This window comes from Neodiprion lecontei, chromosome 5, assembly GCF_021901455.1.
Source record: "Neodiprion lecontei isolate iyNeoLeco1 chromosome 5, iyNeoLeco1.1, whole genome shotgun sequence".
Classification (NCBI taxonomy): Eukaryota; Metazoa; Arthropoda; class Insecta; order Hymenoptera; family Diprionidae; genus Neodiprion; species Neodiprion lecontei.
The window spans coordinates 29,747,351-29,762,407 of NC_060264.1; the positions used below are offsets into that span (position 1 = coordinate 29,747,351).

General features: G+C 43.2%; 1 protein-coding gene and 4 non-coding genes across 5 annotated transcripts; 2 read left to right on the forward strand and 3 right to left on the reverse strand.

Moving 5' to 3' along the window:
* Nucleotides 1–1,034: 1,034 nt before the first annotated feature.
* Trnad-guc lies at nucleotides 1,035–1,106 on the reverse strand. The gene has a single exon. It is a non-coding gene; the product is annotated as a tRNA-Asp (tRNA).
* A 494-nt stretch (nucleotides 1,107–1,600) lies between these two features.
* On the reverse strand, nucleotides 1,601–1,672 carry Trnad-guc. The gene has a single exon. It is a non-coding gene; the product is annotated as a tRNA-Asp (tRNA).
* Nucleotides 1,673–2,182: 510 nt separating this feature from the next.
* On the forward strand, nucleotides 2,183–2,283 carry Trnay-gua. Its single transcript has 2 exons — nucleotides 2,183–2,219; nucleotides 2,248–2,283. It is a non-coding gene; the product is annotated as a tRNA-Tyr (tRNA).
* Nucleotides 2,284–3,442: 1,159 nt separating this feature from the next.
* Nucleotides 3,443–3,515, forward strand: Trnaf-gaa. Its single transcript has one exon. It is a non-coding gene; the product is annotated as a tRNA-Phe (tRNA).
* A 515-nt stretch (nucleotides 3,516–4,030) lies between these two features.
* On the reverse strand, nucleotides 4,031–8,483 carry LOC107224187. The gene is made up of 7 exons (XM_046739652.1): nucleotides 8,251–8,483; nucleotides 7,080–7,218; nucleotides 6,722–6,906; nucleotides 5,870–5,995; nucleotides 5,564–5,746; nucleotides 4,750–5,031; nucleotides 4,031–4,132 (listed from the first exon to the last, which is right to left on the reverse strand). Exons 1-6 carry the CDS (start codon nucleotides 8,305–8,307, stop codon nucleotides 4,792–4,794), a joined length of 930 nt encoding a protein of 309 aa, XP_046595608.1. The 5' UTR covers nucleotides 8,308–8,483; the 3' UTR covers nucleotides 4,031–4,132; nucleotides 4,750–4,791.
* Nucleotides 8,484–15,057: the final 6,574 nt, after the last annotated feature.

Below are 15,057 nucleotides of genomic sequence, written 5' to 3' on the forward strand. Positions count from 1 at the left end.
CTCCGAGATGAATTCCCGCTCATTTACCGTCAGAACGCGGGAATTCCGGAGGGCTGGGCAGAAGAGATAGAAGAAGATCGTGACATGGCAGACCAACGGCTACCTGAAAATTTAATCAATTCAAATTTAGTCGATCACCAAGCAATCGACGCAAATCGAAACAGTGAGCGCACACCACCACAAGCATACTATTCATACACAACAACAGCAGAGGACACAAGCACCGTGCAAATACCAACAGAAACACACAACACAGCAGAAGACAACATAAGTGTGGAAGATCACCTGCCTCTCATCCCGAATAAGCTATATACTAAATACCGGAAAATAATGCAAAGCGCGAAGCATACCCGAAAAAGAATTAAGAGGATAAAACCCCAGATCCTAACTGCCATTACCTGCAACGTGGATAACATCCTAAAAAATGAGAGAGCGCGCATAACATCGCAAAACATCACGGACGGGGATAAATATAAAAAACTAAAGGTGGCTTCGGAAAGTGGAAAAACTAACAACACGAAACCACCTAACTATGTGTACACCCAAAGGAAGATCACAAGAATAGAAAGGCAGTTAGAGAGAACGATGGAACTGAGAGCAAGGAAAGCAAACAACCAGCTAAGCAAAAAACTTAAGCACCAGTCCAGGGAATTAAGAAGACTAAAAATGACACCATCACAATTCATTAAGTTCAACGGAGAGAGATTAATATCCCTGAGACACAAGAAAGAGGTTCAGAGGGCACGCGCGGAGGCACTAAGAGTCCGCGAGAAGTTTAAAAACCAGCCAGCAATTAAAGTAGCGACTCCAGACAAGGAGAGAGTAGCACCAGAACTCATTGCTACGGAGCAATACTTCCGGTAGCAGTACGCGTCTGAAAGAAAAGGGACGAGAGTAGAAACACCTGTGCCAAATAAATGGATAGCGAGAATGATGACTTACCGTTAGTCGATAAACACGAACACTCAGTTAAAAGAAAAACACTCCGGCCACGAATCAACGCATTTATTCATTTCGAAAAATAAAAAAAAATCCTCCCCGGCGGGGAATCGAACCCCGGTCTCCCGCGTGACAGGCGGGGATACTTACCACTATACTACCGAGGACATGTCAAACATGTAATTAAAGACTTTTTTCCCCACTTCTAACCTATCAGGGCAGAGCACATTCAAGTGCTCTAGAGGTAAAATGAATATTACCTAACTTCAAATCAATATCTGTTTACAGAGGTTGATGCATAGAGACAAATCATGGGTCTCTGTGTATATAACGCACTAGAGGAAGATGAACCGACGATGAGTTACGTGTATAAAATAATCACTCGATGAAATCTCGATTTTTTGTCACGTTTTTTTCTAATGCGGTCATTTCGAGACGGAAAAAACATTTAGAAAACTGTTCTCCCCGGCGGAGTTGTAGGTTAGGTTAGATATTTTTATTCCCAGACCTATTTTCCGAAGCTTTCGGTCATTTTTCTGGATATTGTCGTCTGATCGGTAAATCAAAACGAGCAGTTTTTGCGAGATAAAGTATAAAAAAAAAGACAAATACTCCGGCCACGAATCAACGCGTATATTCCTTTCGAAAAATAAAAAAAATCCTCCCCGGCGGGGAATCGAACCCCGGTCTCCCGCGTGACAGGCGGGGATACTTACCACTATACTACCGAGGACATGCATAGATGGCACTTACGTTGCTACATAAACTTTAACACTCATATATTGATTGAAGTAGCTGAACCAGTGTATCGAAAGTAGACACTATTAGTCAAAGACGATAAACTTATTTATACACGGTACGGAAGTACGACGCAGGCGTTGAAACAGTCTGGAAAATAGTCTGTAGTAAGTTCGAATTCTCGAAATAAACACGGCGGAACAACCAGCTGCATACAACATTTATTTATTTTCAATTCATGTAGTCACCAAATAATTATCTCTTTCATTTCATGGTGATTACAGTAATAAATATAGTAATCAATTACGCCGCATTGGTAAAAATAAGAAAATTGTGGAAGTATGTAATGTAAGCTTTTCGCTTTTCTTCTTCTTACCTCAATCTTACGGTTTCATTTTAATCGAACTACGTGCTCCAGCAATGTCTTATGACAAGATACAGTGACCTTAGAAATTTGGAGTACGTATTATGGTTATAAAATTTTTTAAACACCCACGTTCTCATACCTTCGATAGCTCAGTTGGTAGAGCGGTGGACTGTAGTTGGCGTGACAGAATCCGAATAAGAGACATCCATAGGTCGCTGGTTCAAATCCGGCTCGAAGGAGTTTTTTTAGAAATTTTTTTTTTTTATTGCTTCTTTTTCACACCGTTTTGTGTACATTTTCACCTTCAATTTCGAGCTTTAAATTGACAAGTCCTTAACTATGACCAAGCAAAAACTGCGAAACCACGTGAATTCAAGTTCAACGTCTTTTTATAAAATCAGCAATCACAGTTTACGAAACTATATAGTTACAAGCATTTCGCAGTGGTTTGATCGATCGAAAATACTTTGTTTTTTTTTTTTTTTTCCTCACGAGGAAGAATCGCGGTTCAAATTTTTCACACGTTGGAGAAGAAACAAATCTATAAATAAAATAATAACTGTACATTTATTATTCGAGGGTTAAATTTGAAGCGTTCGAAGCGGCGCGGATTGTTTCGTCGTACATTATTACACATACCTATACACAAATACACTTACTCGGAGGGAATGGTAAGATTAAAAAAGACGGGGGGAGGGGCGAGGGGGGAGGAGGCGCAGATATTAGCCTGGGAAAAGACAAACGAGAATAAAAGAGAAGCGAAAGAGTCGAAGGATAGCCGTGTACGCCTTTTGCCTTTTGAATATCCGGAGGATAGGAGGAGAGCCCGCGTTTTACCCGTCGCGCCAGAGGAGCATAAAGGCTTTCACGCATGTGTGTCGTACATACGTACGTTCCTCTTTCGAACCCGGCTTCCCCGCAGCGCCATAACGCGGCCCCATTCACTACGGGGTATTTCAACGCGAACGGCGGACACACAGACAGCACAATGAGCCCAATTACTTTAATTGTAGTCTCAGTCTGCTGGATGCGAATATAACGCCCACCTTTATACCGGAAGAGACGAGGGGCGAAACCAAATCCTCCCCCCCCCCCCCCCTTCTTCACCCGGTACCCTAAACAATTTGCGCAACATTCGTTTGTTTTTTTTTTTTTTAAATCTTTTTATTTAACCCCTAAATGTCTTCTTCCCGATTATTCCCGCACAAAGCATCCGTCTAAGCAGTTTTTCAACTTTTTCGATTCCTCGTTCGTTTGATCGTTGGTTCGAAGTCATCGCTGAAATTCTCTTGTCACATTTTATATCGATAGATAAATTTTTTATTTCCCAGTCATTTTCAACAACGGAGAAAACGTCGACGGTCACGGTTCACGTTGCCGAAACGCCCACTGACATCAGCCGAAATAGCTCAGTTGGGAGAGCGTTAGACTGAAGATCTAAATGTCCCCGGTTCAATCCCGGGTTTCGGCAAGTGCTTTTTTTTCTTATATTTTGGTTTTTTGATTTTTTTTCCATCACAATTTTACTCCCTTTTTTTCTTGCTTTATTCCGAAATTCTTACAACGATTTGAAACGCAGAATGAAGGGATAGTTGGGAGTTTTGTTGAAAAGAATTTAGAGAAACGATTTTTATAGACAAATTGGATTTTGAACGTATTTTTCAATTTTTCATATTTTTCATTCGTTTCAACGAATTATATAACTGTAATGTTACATTGAGATTTGAATGATAGTTCACATTAACGTTATCTTATGTACTCTGAAACAGTGAAAATTTGACAAACAAGTAGATTAGATTGAAAATAGTTTTATTGCTGATTATTGATACACCCGGTTAGTTTGAACGATTTTAAAAATTCAGTTTCCTAAATAACGTTGACGGTTAGTAGATAATTAAAAATCAACGTTCGATATTCGCGTACTCAAATTATCCGACTTATTGATCTAGCTCAATAAAAATAAGGTTGAAATCCAATAATGTAATCGGTGGATAAATTTTTTTTATTAATTTTTTATCACTCGCAAGACAGCTTGTTATAAATAATAATAAAAATAATTGATATCATCATTTCCCAGTGTGTCGTATACAGGGTGTCCCTAAATTGCCTCCCACGGACTAGCCAGCATGATACCTCGTTAAAATCCAACCGAGAATTTTTTTTCCGGAAGCTCGTCCGACGCGTAGTTTTTGAATTATAAGCGATAGCGCTAGGCCAATCAGAGTGCACCATTTCATCTAGATTTGCCGCCACGGATATTGCTGTTTTGTTCGTCTGGGTGAATTATTATTATTCGTTTACAAATTAAATATCGGCACCTCCCCTCTCTCCCTGTTGTACCCCTTCTCGAGCGCTGACCTCGGTATTGTTGCCGCGGCATACGCTGCCGGCCGCACATCCATGGGTGCACACTTGTGTGTGTAAACAGAAGCGCATCCTCAAGCATAAGGGGTACAGCAGCGAAAGAGGGGAGGTGCTGATATTTAATTCGTAAACAAATAATAATAATTCACCCAGACGAACAAAACAGCAATATCCGTGGCGGCAAATCTAGATGAAATGGTGCACTCTGATTGGCCTAGCGCTATCGCTTATAATTCAAAAACTATGCGTCGGACGATCTTCCGGAAAAGAAATTCTCGGTTGGATTTTAACGAGGTATTATGCTGGCTAGTCCGTGGGAGGCAATTTAGGGACACCCTGTATAAATAATAAAATAACAGTGAGACGAGCCGGTTGACGCAGCTTCAGTGTCGCACAAGACTATGGGTGTGACAAGACGTATCGGAGCAGGTTTTCCTGCCGAGTCGTTTGTACGGTCGATCGTAAAAACAGCTACCTTCAGACCTGGTTGAACTCGGAGCACAGGATGTGGTCACGGGCCGATTTCCGCAGTCGAAGTTTTCCCCGGAAGAAGATTGCCTCCGCATAACGTAAGCCGTCGCGCAGCAGAAGAGAACTACGAGAATCCCGAGTAGAGCTGCAATCTGGCGAAAGGCGTTCAGGAATTTCCGTCAAAGGATGCGCCGAGAAAAATTTCATTTGTCATAGTAACTAGAAAAATTAAGTAGAACAGGTATCGTTAAAAAAACTGTTTCAATATTGTTGGAATTACGAAAAACGAGGTACGCGCAAACATTTTGCGCTATCGTCGATCCTTTTTTGGTTATTGCAACGCAAAATCAGTTTCTGAGGTTTACTCTACTTATTTGGTTAAACAAGGCTTTAACGTCAATTTATTGTTGCACGAGCATTAAATTTTCGCAACGGTTGCAAGAAAATATAACAACAGTGATCGTAATCAGAAAGAATAGCAACGGATACCAGACTTTCCGGTATCAGCTGGAAAACTAATTTTCATTCTGTACCTAGACGTATATTTTTCGATTTTGGTAAAATATGAAAATAGTTAACGACTGAGCGGTAATCGGAACTAAAAATTTCTCTCAGTTCAATAAGGCTAAGCGCAACTCCGAAACCGAGTCAAGAAAATTGACTTGTTTTTCTGGAAAAGGATACGACCGTCAGGATGATTTTAAGTCTGTTCGCTCTCAAACGCGGCCACGGAAGCATCTGAACGTTGCAGAGATGGATCAACTCGGTGCTCGGCTCCAGGTTGTCCACCGATTTTGAGGTCCATCCTTCATGGCAGATACAGAAACCCGTAGAATTGTCGGTCTTGCCGTGATGGCAGTATATGTTCTGGGAAAAGATTCGATTGGTGAAGCCTGAGGCATGGGAACCCATTGACGATAAGTGGTAAAGTATTTCTCATGAAATTTAATTTCGAAATTTCAGTTAGGATTTTGAGAAAATTTTTTGTACCGATAAGTATGGCCGCGGTTCCGACCTCCAAGCCGTCTCCGCTGTTCCTCGACTCAGGGCGCGAACTTCAACTTCGTTCACCGCGTTCTCCAAATCTCGACAGGTGTTGCTAGCTGGCACGTAGGCCTGCAGCCAGGATGAAAGAAGAGAGACTTTTGGAGAATAAGTTATACTTCAACAGTATGCGGAATGTAGGGAGTGGAATGAACGTGTGGTATTATTTTTGCTTGAAGCCAATCGTGACCGCGACTGTGGGGTGAGTTATAGACACACGCTCTTGTATCAGGCCTATACAGGGTATATGATAGTCGTGGAAGTGCAAAACCATCAAAAGTAAGAGTTATAAATTCCTGTCAAATTAAGCGGTAGCAGGGCGTCAGTTACACGCTACATCGCATGCTGTTTATAGTAGCCGGGTATAAATCTCTGGATCGCAAGAAAAATTCACCCGCGCCGCGTTTTGTTGGGCCTATATAACTTTTATAATGCAAGCAGCTTATCAAAGACCCACGTGATTTACGTATAACGTGAGAAACACAGAAGGAAGAAAGAGTATATCTGTTCGAAAGGTTCTTTCGCAATATTTTTTAATCATATCACAGAACGTACCGGTTTAAAAATGTCGGAAATTTCAGTCTGATGGAGGCCAAAAGCGACTACTAAACTTGAAGTTTCGGTCTGACGAATTCTTCAAAACTGAATCAAACTGCATAAAGGAATCCATTCCAATTGGTGAAAACCAAAATCGCGTAATCGACGTGTCTTTTATGTACTACATGTGAAGATAGTCCACGGAATGCAAAGGATGGGAGAAAAAGTTGTGTTAAATTCTTGGTGAATATTCAAACCCACAACGTCAGGCAGTTCTTTATTCGTATCAGCGATACAAACTGGAACTGGCTGGCACCGCCGGTGCCGACGGTTAAAGAAGTTTCTCTTCCCGTGGTACTTTATGTGACAATTAACCGGACGACAGTCATCCAGAGTGTCTAGATCGACGGTAGGACACTTCCTGGCTTCACCTCTGTCGTAGTATCCTGATTGAAAGTAGATAAAATGAGCCAGAGAAATGGTTTAAGAGAGCTTGGCGGTATTGAATATTTCATCTCAAATAAGAAGTCTACTTTCTTCTATACTGGATCCCTTAGAACCGAGTGAGATTCATGAAAAAATTAACGAAATCATGAGAAAATCAGCGACCAAAACTTACCTTGAAGAACGGGACGTACGTTTGATCTCGATGATACGCCGGTGTCGAATTTAACCTTCTGACGTATCTCGCCAGTCTGATTGTCCTTAGTTGTGTAACCGATCGCGATCATGCATTCCCCGACACGGTCATGAAGGTACTGCATAATAAATCAGCCAAGTCTCACGATCGTCTGACGGACGATACCTTACCATGCATGGTGGCAACAAGTTAAACAATTTCTGAGCATTGATTCAACGTCGGAAATGAATGAGAAGGATCGGTAATAGTAAAAAGCTTCCACGTCACCAGGAAAAACGGTTTTCAAAAAATTGCTACGCCAGCAACTCGTAAAACCCATGATGGCGTCGAGGATCGCGATCATGCGACCACGTGCGATGATGGCTGTGTGGGTCGTCGTCTTCCTTCCGTTCGAATTCCCCCAAGGTTTTTATTCGCTCGGTGTAGGTGGTGTTTAGTGATAATATGTTTGGCCATGGTGGTGGCAGAAGCACACAAACTGGTGTGCTGGTTGGTGCGAGACGGCTCCGCCCAGTCCGCAGGATCAAGATAACTACCGGTATTACGTCACCGCGGTACACCAGGGCGACACCCCCACCTTCTCATTATTTCCCTTATTTCCCACCGTTTCGAAAGCGGACGAAAAATAATCCATCCCCGGCTGTACCTGCCCACCCCCTGCAACCATCACCACCCCGTACACCTACCTACCAGAGCTCATGTCAAGGTAATCAGGAACCGTTTATGAATATTTCAACATTTTCACCAGAGTCTTACACCCTCCTCAGGCAATTACATAATTATTCGTGATAATACTGACGAATCGTGACGAATAATACAGCGATGTGTTATAGTAGTATTTTCTGGGAATGATGTAGGGTTTTGGTCAATTCGTCAGTTGCCATTTTGAGAAATGGTACACCCTTTAGAATTTCCTGGGATTTTCGAATGGAATGGAACAGGTACATACAGACCATTGAGTAAATCCTGAGCAACATTAGTTCGGAAGTAGTTTTGCGTTTCTTTATTTATTTGTTTATTTTATTTTTTGTTTTTTTTTGATCATTTGCAACCGTTATCCAATTACCGAAGCAAGTCTCTGTCTGTAACTCTAACTGAAACCAAGCTCATCTTCTAGGTCTAGATCGTAAAATGCTGGTGGTAAACTTACAAGAGTCGGCCAAACAAGAGTCACGTTTCTGGAAGCATTTGGAATCAGGACGCCCATGTCACCTCCGACGAGTTGAATGTGCTGGGGGTGATAAGATCGGGAGGTTTAGAACACTGGTCAGAATCGTTGATCTTTGAGCGCTTCGGTATTGGTACGAAGCTGTGAGGTGCACAGCCCTTCCAGCTTCGAGGTATACAAGACGACGCGCATAAAGTACACAACTACACGTTATATCCACGTGTCACATTTACCTCGCACTCGACGTCATTCGGGTAGATGGTCTCGCAGCACTTGATCATCCGAGCATTTATCGCGCACCACTCGTTCCCCTCGTTCTTAATATCAACGTCTGAAAGACGCGATCGACTATTAACGCGGTACACTCTCTATTTCTACGACTGCGCAAGAACTTGCTACGCGTTATTGCACCCTGGTGAAAACATTCGTCGTAATATCAAGACCAAGGTACTTCTCAGGCCTGAGTTTCACCAGCAGTAACCATGGATCGTGATTTTTCGTAGCGTCGAAAACGTCCCACGAGTGACATGAACCAAGGCTTGACAAAAGCACTAAAATTTCAACTCATTCCAGCCGCAGACAGCAATCTGCGACTTGTGAGTTCTGGTAACTAATTCGAGGAGCAAACCTTTCCGTTTGATGGCCAGAAAGAAACTAATCCGCGCCCCTGCAGGTGGACTTCGTTAAGTTTCTTGCCGATGAAGTTTCCGTGCAAAGAGGCCAGAGCCAGCCTTCCTCTTCGTGTGTCGGATGTGTCCTGCTGTCAGTGTGCCGTCACTCAGCCGCAGACCGTGCGTAATAATTATTCCCTGACGCACCCGACGATCTTTCGAGTGGCTTAAGTCACCCGAAACCGAACCGTCGTTGCAGGCCGTTAAACGGTCGGATCGAGATACGGGTATCCTTTTCCTCCTCCTCCTCTTCCTCAAGCATCGGTTGATCTTATCCACGAGTTGGAAGTGATGCGGCGAGATTGAATCGATCCTCGTCATCAGGCATGTCATTCGTTATCACCTTGGTTGGGTGGATCTGAATTTCTGGGCTCTCGTGGCTTGTTCTTGATTTGAAAAAGGGGCTGACGCAGGTTTTCGGTAGCCATTTTCAGCCACCGAGACGGGATGAAGGTGACCATCATTCGGACCAGATCAGTGCGACGGTACGCGCGCGGCAAGAGCAGCTCGACAAAACTGAACTACACTCCACAGTTTCAGACTTTCAGCTGGTCACGTTGCGTTTCCGAGACTCTCTTTCTGCATCAGGAGAAGAGTGCGGGAAACGCAACGTTGCGTGTAGAATTGCAACGATGTAGTCAGCCGCTCGACCAGCTGGGCTGTTCAGTATGTTCCAGATATTCCCTACCCTCACACGTTGCGATCGAAACCCCGATCATCGTTTACCCCTCAAAAATACATCTTCCGGAAATAGCAAGGCTTCGGAATACCAGTTGCGAATATTGGTTGCAAATATTGGCAAGGAATTAGAGATTGAGATGTACCGAGCACCTTGGACAATTGTTCACGTTGACGAGCAATTGAGTGTTGGAATACAGTGTTCAATGTCTCGCCTAATCCTGTACTTTGTACTGATGGTGAACAGAGGTCTGTAGTTCTTACAGCGATGAAGATGCATGGTTCACTTACCGATGCGGTAGTGTCTCGGGTTATTTTACATCATGGTTAATGAGTTTCAAGTGTGAATAAGTATGACAGTTCTATAAAGGATACCGTAATGATATTTATAACCATAGTAACCAAGTTTGAGCCGTACATTCGCAACCATTAAACCTTGAGAGTGAGTACTGTGATCGAAATTTCAGAACGTCTTCACCAGGGTTACGTACTTTGATAACTTGGCAGTGATTTCAGATGATGATGAATATTTCTTCGTCGAACAGGGTGAAACGAGGGATGGAGAGAAATAATTTTTGAATCGTTACCAAGTCGGCTACTCACAGAAAACCATGCCGACGTCCTTACGTTCGATGTGGCGAATCCCGCAGTTCTGAAATAAAATGAGGAACAGTCAGAGGGGTGGTTGGGCGGGTAACGGAGCGACGGCGGTGATTGTGGCAAAGAGCCGATTCGAACGGAGCCTTGAAGGAATTAAGAGAAGAGGGCAGGATGCACGGAGCTCGGTCTGCATGGTCTCGAGGGATTAAAGAACCGGTGAAGCTGGGGGACGCGCATAAGTGGTCTCCGTAGGTACCATTTTCCCACCGGTACCAAGGCTAGGTTGGGATCGTCCGCAGTCTGGTCTTTGTTGTAACGACCTATCGGCTGTATCGGCATTATACAGAACGCGGAGCAGCCTGGCGCAGGGCATCGTGGCAGCGATCGCCCATCCTTGGCCAATTTACATGTCAGTCTGTCAGGGTGTAATTTGACCGCAGTTGATTCCTCGCCCTCCGTCTTCCTCCTCCTTCTCCTCCTCTTCCTCTCCTACCCCGGGACGAGACACAAAAACAGCCACGATCATCCTCTGACGGAACGACGCGAGGATAATTGCGACCAGAAACTCGCGTCGATTTCAAAATATCGGAATTCTTAAGGCTCGTTCTCATACCTACCCTACCCCCAGACCTCCGAGCCATAGTCATGTTCATTTCTAAACACGGTATTGTTACTCTTTCGGCGATCATGGCCGATACGAGTCCCTGGACAAAGATGCCAGAACGTCACAACCTTTTTGTTACACAGTAAAATTACCTTCCAATGACCTCACGAGATCGAACAAGATCTCACCGAGTCTCGTCTCTCACGTTTGTCAAGTATCAAATTACCAACCCTCGGTCTATCTGTTCGAAACTCATTCACCGTGTCATTTTCTCTTCAACGAACTTGTACTTGCCAAATCCATGTACCCAACGAAATGCTTTCTTCGAAAGTTCCGCCAGTGAACGCCTGCTGAACCCAGTGCGAAAGGTAGCGGGAAGAAGACCCCATTCCGTGCTGGTCCCAAAAAACGATGAGAGTAATTTAAAAATAATCGTGCGCACTGCGCTGGTGAGTGGTTCAGTATTTTTGGACCGCGAGCGAGCATGAAAAAGCGGACTAAAAGATCGCGTGCGCGGACGACAGTTGCAGGTAACATCAGCTATTCCCCAAACCCCAAGAGCCGGGAAGGTGCGGAGCGTTGGTTCCATGAGCAGGACTGAAAGTACGCAGGGAGAGGAGCAAGCGGACGTTAACCGGTGCCAGAGAAGCGGTTTACGGGATGCTTTTTTTTTCATTTCGGTTTAATTACTCCAATAGGACGTCGAGGTCCGAGTGATACCTATATGTATATATACACATGTATACGTATATACTTTCTGTTTATGAAAATAACTCTAGACCGACAAACGGCGATCTTATCTACTTGAATGACGTCCCCGAGACCTGCACCGCTCCGCCAACTTCAAGGCAGTTTTATTTTAACCCCCACCATACGTCTGGGGTGTCACGATGCACGACGTACTTTGCTCCCTTGTAATTTTTTATTTGGACCCCATATTTTCGTTTTTTTTTTCGCAGACGCGTGAAAATTTTTCACTTACCCTCGCTACCAGCTCTCCGAATGCGGTGGCAGAGTTCGCCAGAAACCAAATACACGCCAAGATATGTTGACGTGACATGTTTGCAGGGATGGTAACGGTAACTATCTGAAATAACTAATTTCATATGGATGTCAATGTCATATTCGTTACGCCGATTGGACAGTTGCCATTCGAAATAACAGAACGTCGGGCATTCGTACATATCCGGGTATCCAAACAGGGTGGATAAAATTTTCTGGATTTTCTCAATGTGTCGAATCTAAGAAGATAGCATGAATATTCTTGATTTTTGAGACCACAGTTTCAAATTTAGGTATATTTCAACCAGTTTGATTTTGAAATTCATTTATTTCCAGTCTGTGGTAGAAATTAAAAAAAAAACTCTTTAACCACGTTCACATTTTTCCGAACTAAGGTATCAAAATCTATGTTCGTCCAAGATCATCGTGATTTGCTACTTTCGCGCTTTCAGCTCTTCAGGACATGATACGAGATACAATAAATCGTATCGTGAACCCAGTGCTTGAACATATTATTGAAAAGGGCGCCACTGACTGGTAGCGACCTTAACGCTACTTTGCGGCGATGGTGCGAACTAGTTTCCCTGCAAGCCGGTAAGCCACGGCCAGTACGAACCTTCTATACCCTCAAACGTGAACAAATTCCTTATCCTGTTATACGTACCTTCGTTCAGTCGTGATCTGAGCAAAATAAAATCGTTGCATCTGATTGAAAATACGTGAAAAGTAATAAATCGTTGCCACAGCTAGGTGATTATAATCCTTGTCAATTTTGAAAATGTTTTTAATCAACACTAACATCCTTTAGTACTTACCAACCGAGTCCGCGATCATTCGAACCGTTCACTAGCGTCATCCTTCGTGGAATTTAGAAATATCTCTGAAGAACAAGTTGCCTAAAACAAGGCGTACGGAACCACATTTTTGTCACTGTAATAATATCAAGACTCGAAAGCTATCTGGGAAAACTGTGAATTCTAAATTTGAAAGTTTTAGTCATTGATAACACAGGTCTGTAAAGAAATTTTCTTTAAAAAAACAAAAAATTATAGCTATGAAGGTTTTAATGTGCATCAAATCTATTATAATTACACATATTAATTAAGAAGGAAAAAATAAGTTGCTTTCTTTGCAGACCAGTGTAATAAGTCGATTCCTTCGTATGTTTTTGAAACCCCTTGGGTAATTTGAGGAGATAAGAAATATCCCTGTTGTATGGTTGTGGCATTGAATAGCGAGTAGAGGCGAGAGAGAAAAGAGAAAAGGGCGAGCGAGAAGGAGATAGAGCGAGAGGGTGGAGGGGAAGATTTAAAAAGTCATCAAAAAAATCCGGAGAACAGTCGAGTCTTGGGGCAAACACAGCTGCTGCAAGGCCAGCTACTACCTACAGTCGGGTTCCAGCTCTCCTTCGAATCTATAATCCCTGGAGTCAGCCATCGAGCGTGCCACAGGATTTTTATTACATACACACGCAGGAACGGAGGCCGATAGCCTGGCGTCTGCAGCTACCGGATGAGGTAAAAAGTTGCTCGATCCGACCGCAGGCCTGCTCTCGCTTCGGTAAGAAAGAGAAAATTCTTGCCAGAAATTTTAGAATTCAACAACACGACAATTGTTGAAATAAATTACGTTGTCTTTTAGAATTTATAAACTAATGAAGTGTCAATCATTCGCTTCAAATATTTGACGAAGATTTTCGTTTGTTTTACGGACACTCTTTATTAACTCGGTTAACTTGTACACTAGATATTGTAAATTCGTTCAATTTGTTGAAAAATATCCTTTACAGACGATTCTCATGTACCGGAAATTTGTAAGAAAACGAAGAACTGCTGTAGCAATAACGTAAATCGATATGGAAGAAAGGCGTGAAGTATAACATGAATCGGGTACCAATTTTATTGCATAACGTACTGCTGACGTTATAGCGCCATCTGATTGTGCTGATACTTGCAGGGCGTGCCTTGTGGTTCGCCTCGAACGGATCATTGACACGAGTAAAACCGGGCCGAGATCCTTTTTGTACCATGAACTGCACATGTGCGGCGCTTCCAAGCTTGCGGAGCGAAGATCCACTCGTGTGAACGGACTTTTGCACTACTCGTGATATCTTTGCTTCCAACTATATAAAATCAGAGATTTTTGCAGACCACTCGGAGAGAAACTAGGTAATCGACTATACCTCTTCATTTGCACGTTCAACAAGTGATTGATGCACAAAGATGTTGTACAATTCCAACAGTCCGGTTAAATTTGATGGAGAGATTAAGAGGCGCTTGAACAGCCAAAAGATCCACCGGTGAAATTCTCCTCGCAAATCATTTCTACTGCGGTATAACTCAATCGCTGTGTAAGTGTGTATGTAAGAGATTCACACACACACACCGCGCTTTGCGGTTAAGTGAAACTACTCTGCAGAAGTACATACATAAGCAATCTAGTTTTAAACATCGCGAATGTAGCGGCAGCTACGAGAGAGACCGTTTAAAAAACTATCGATTCTGCAAAGTGTTTGATCCGTGCCGTTTTCACTAAAGGCTACTATTCGCAACATATGCGCATAAGGTATAACATCGACGTCCGTAATCAAGACAGGAAGACTCGCCTGCAATATGTTACCCACCTCCGAAGTTTAGCGAACTTTTTGACGGTCTTCTTTCCCCCGCAGGCCATACGGTGAAAGTTTGATCAGTATAATATAAATACGCAGGTACGCGCATCCTTCAAATGCGTGGGTATAACGATGACTCTGCAAATATCTGTATACTTAAGTATTAACGATAAGTATGAGTCGCTGGAAGTTGGATCAATTCCAAAGTATAACGATATTCCGGGTAATTGCAGGAAGCTCATAATTGAACGGCTCCAACATGAAGCTCTTGAAATTTCGCATTAGTCGGTTCGATTCGATCTTACGCTAATTGGTGGAGGATATCAGCACTCCACTCGATCAGATCGCTGATTCCACGCCGATGATGCGGTCTCGTTTGGTGTAGCTCTTGTTAAATTCGACATTCGGTTAACGCGTAAAATCCGCGATTCAGTGGAGTGGGCGAAACTCGATGAATCAAAAAATTTGTGGGAAGCTTTTACACGCGCGCGAAAGCTTTTTCCTACAAACGTTGGTAAGGGATAAAAACAAGCTTGCAGTCCGTGGTGGAACATAAATTACGACAGGGACTGTACCGGTTTCGTGAGCGTCCATTTTGTTCTCTGAAGCAGCCCCGGGACCGG

Coding starts and splice junctions, on each gene's coding strand:
- LOC107224187 (XM_046739652.1), bottom strand. CDS start 8,307: ATGGGCGTCCTGATTCCAAATGCTTCCAGAAACGTGACTCTTGTTTGG. Junction 5,747..5,869: donor AACCGCGGCCATACTTATCG/GTACAAAAAATT, acceptor ATCTTTTCCCAG/AACATATACTGCCATCACGG. Junction 5,032..5,563: donor TTAAAATCATCCTGACGGTC/GTATCCTTTTCC, acceptor GCCTTTCGCCAG/ATTGCAGCTCTACTCGGGAT.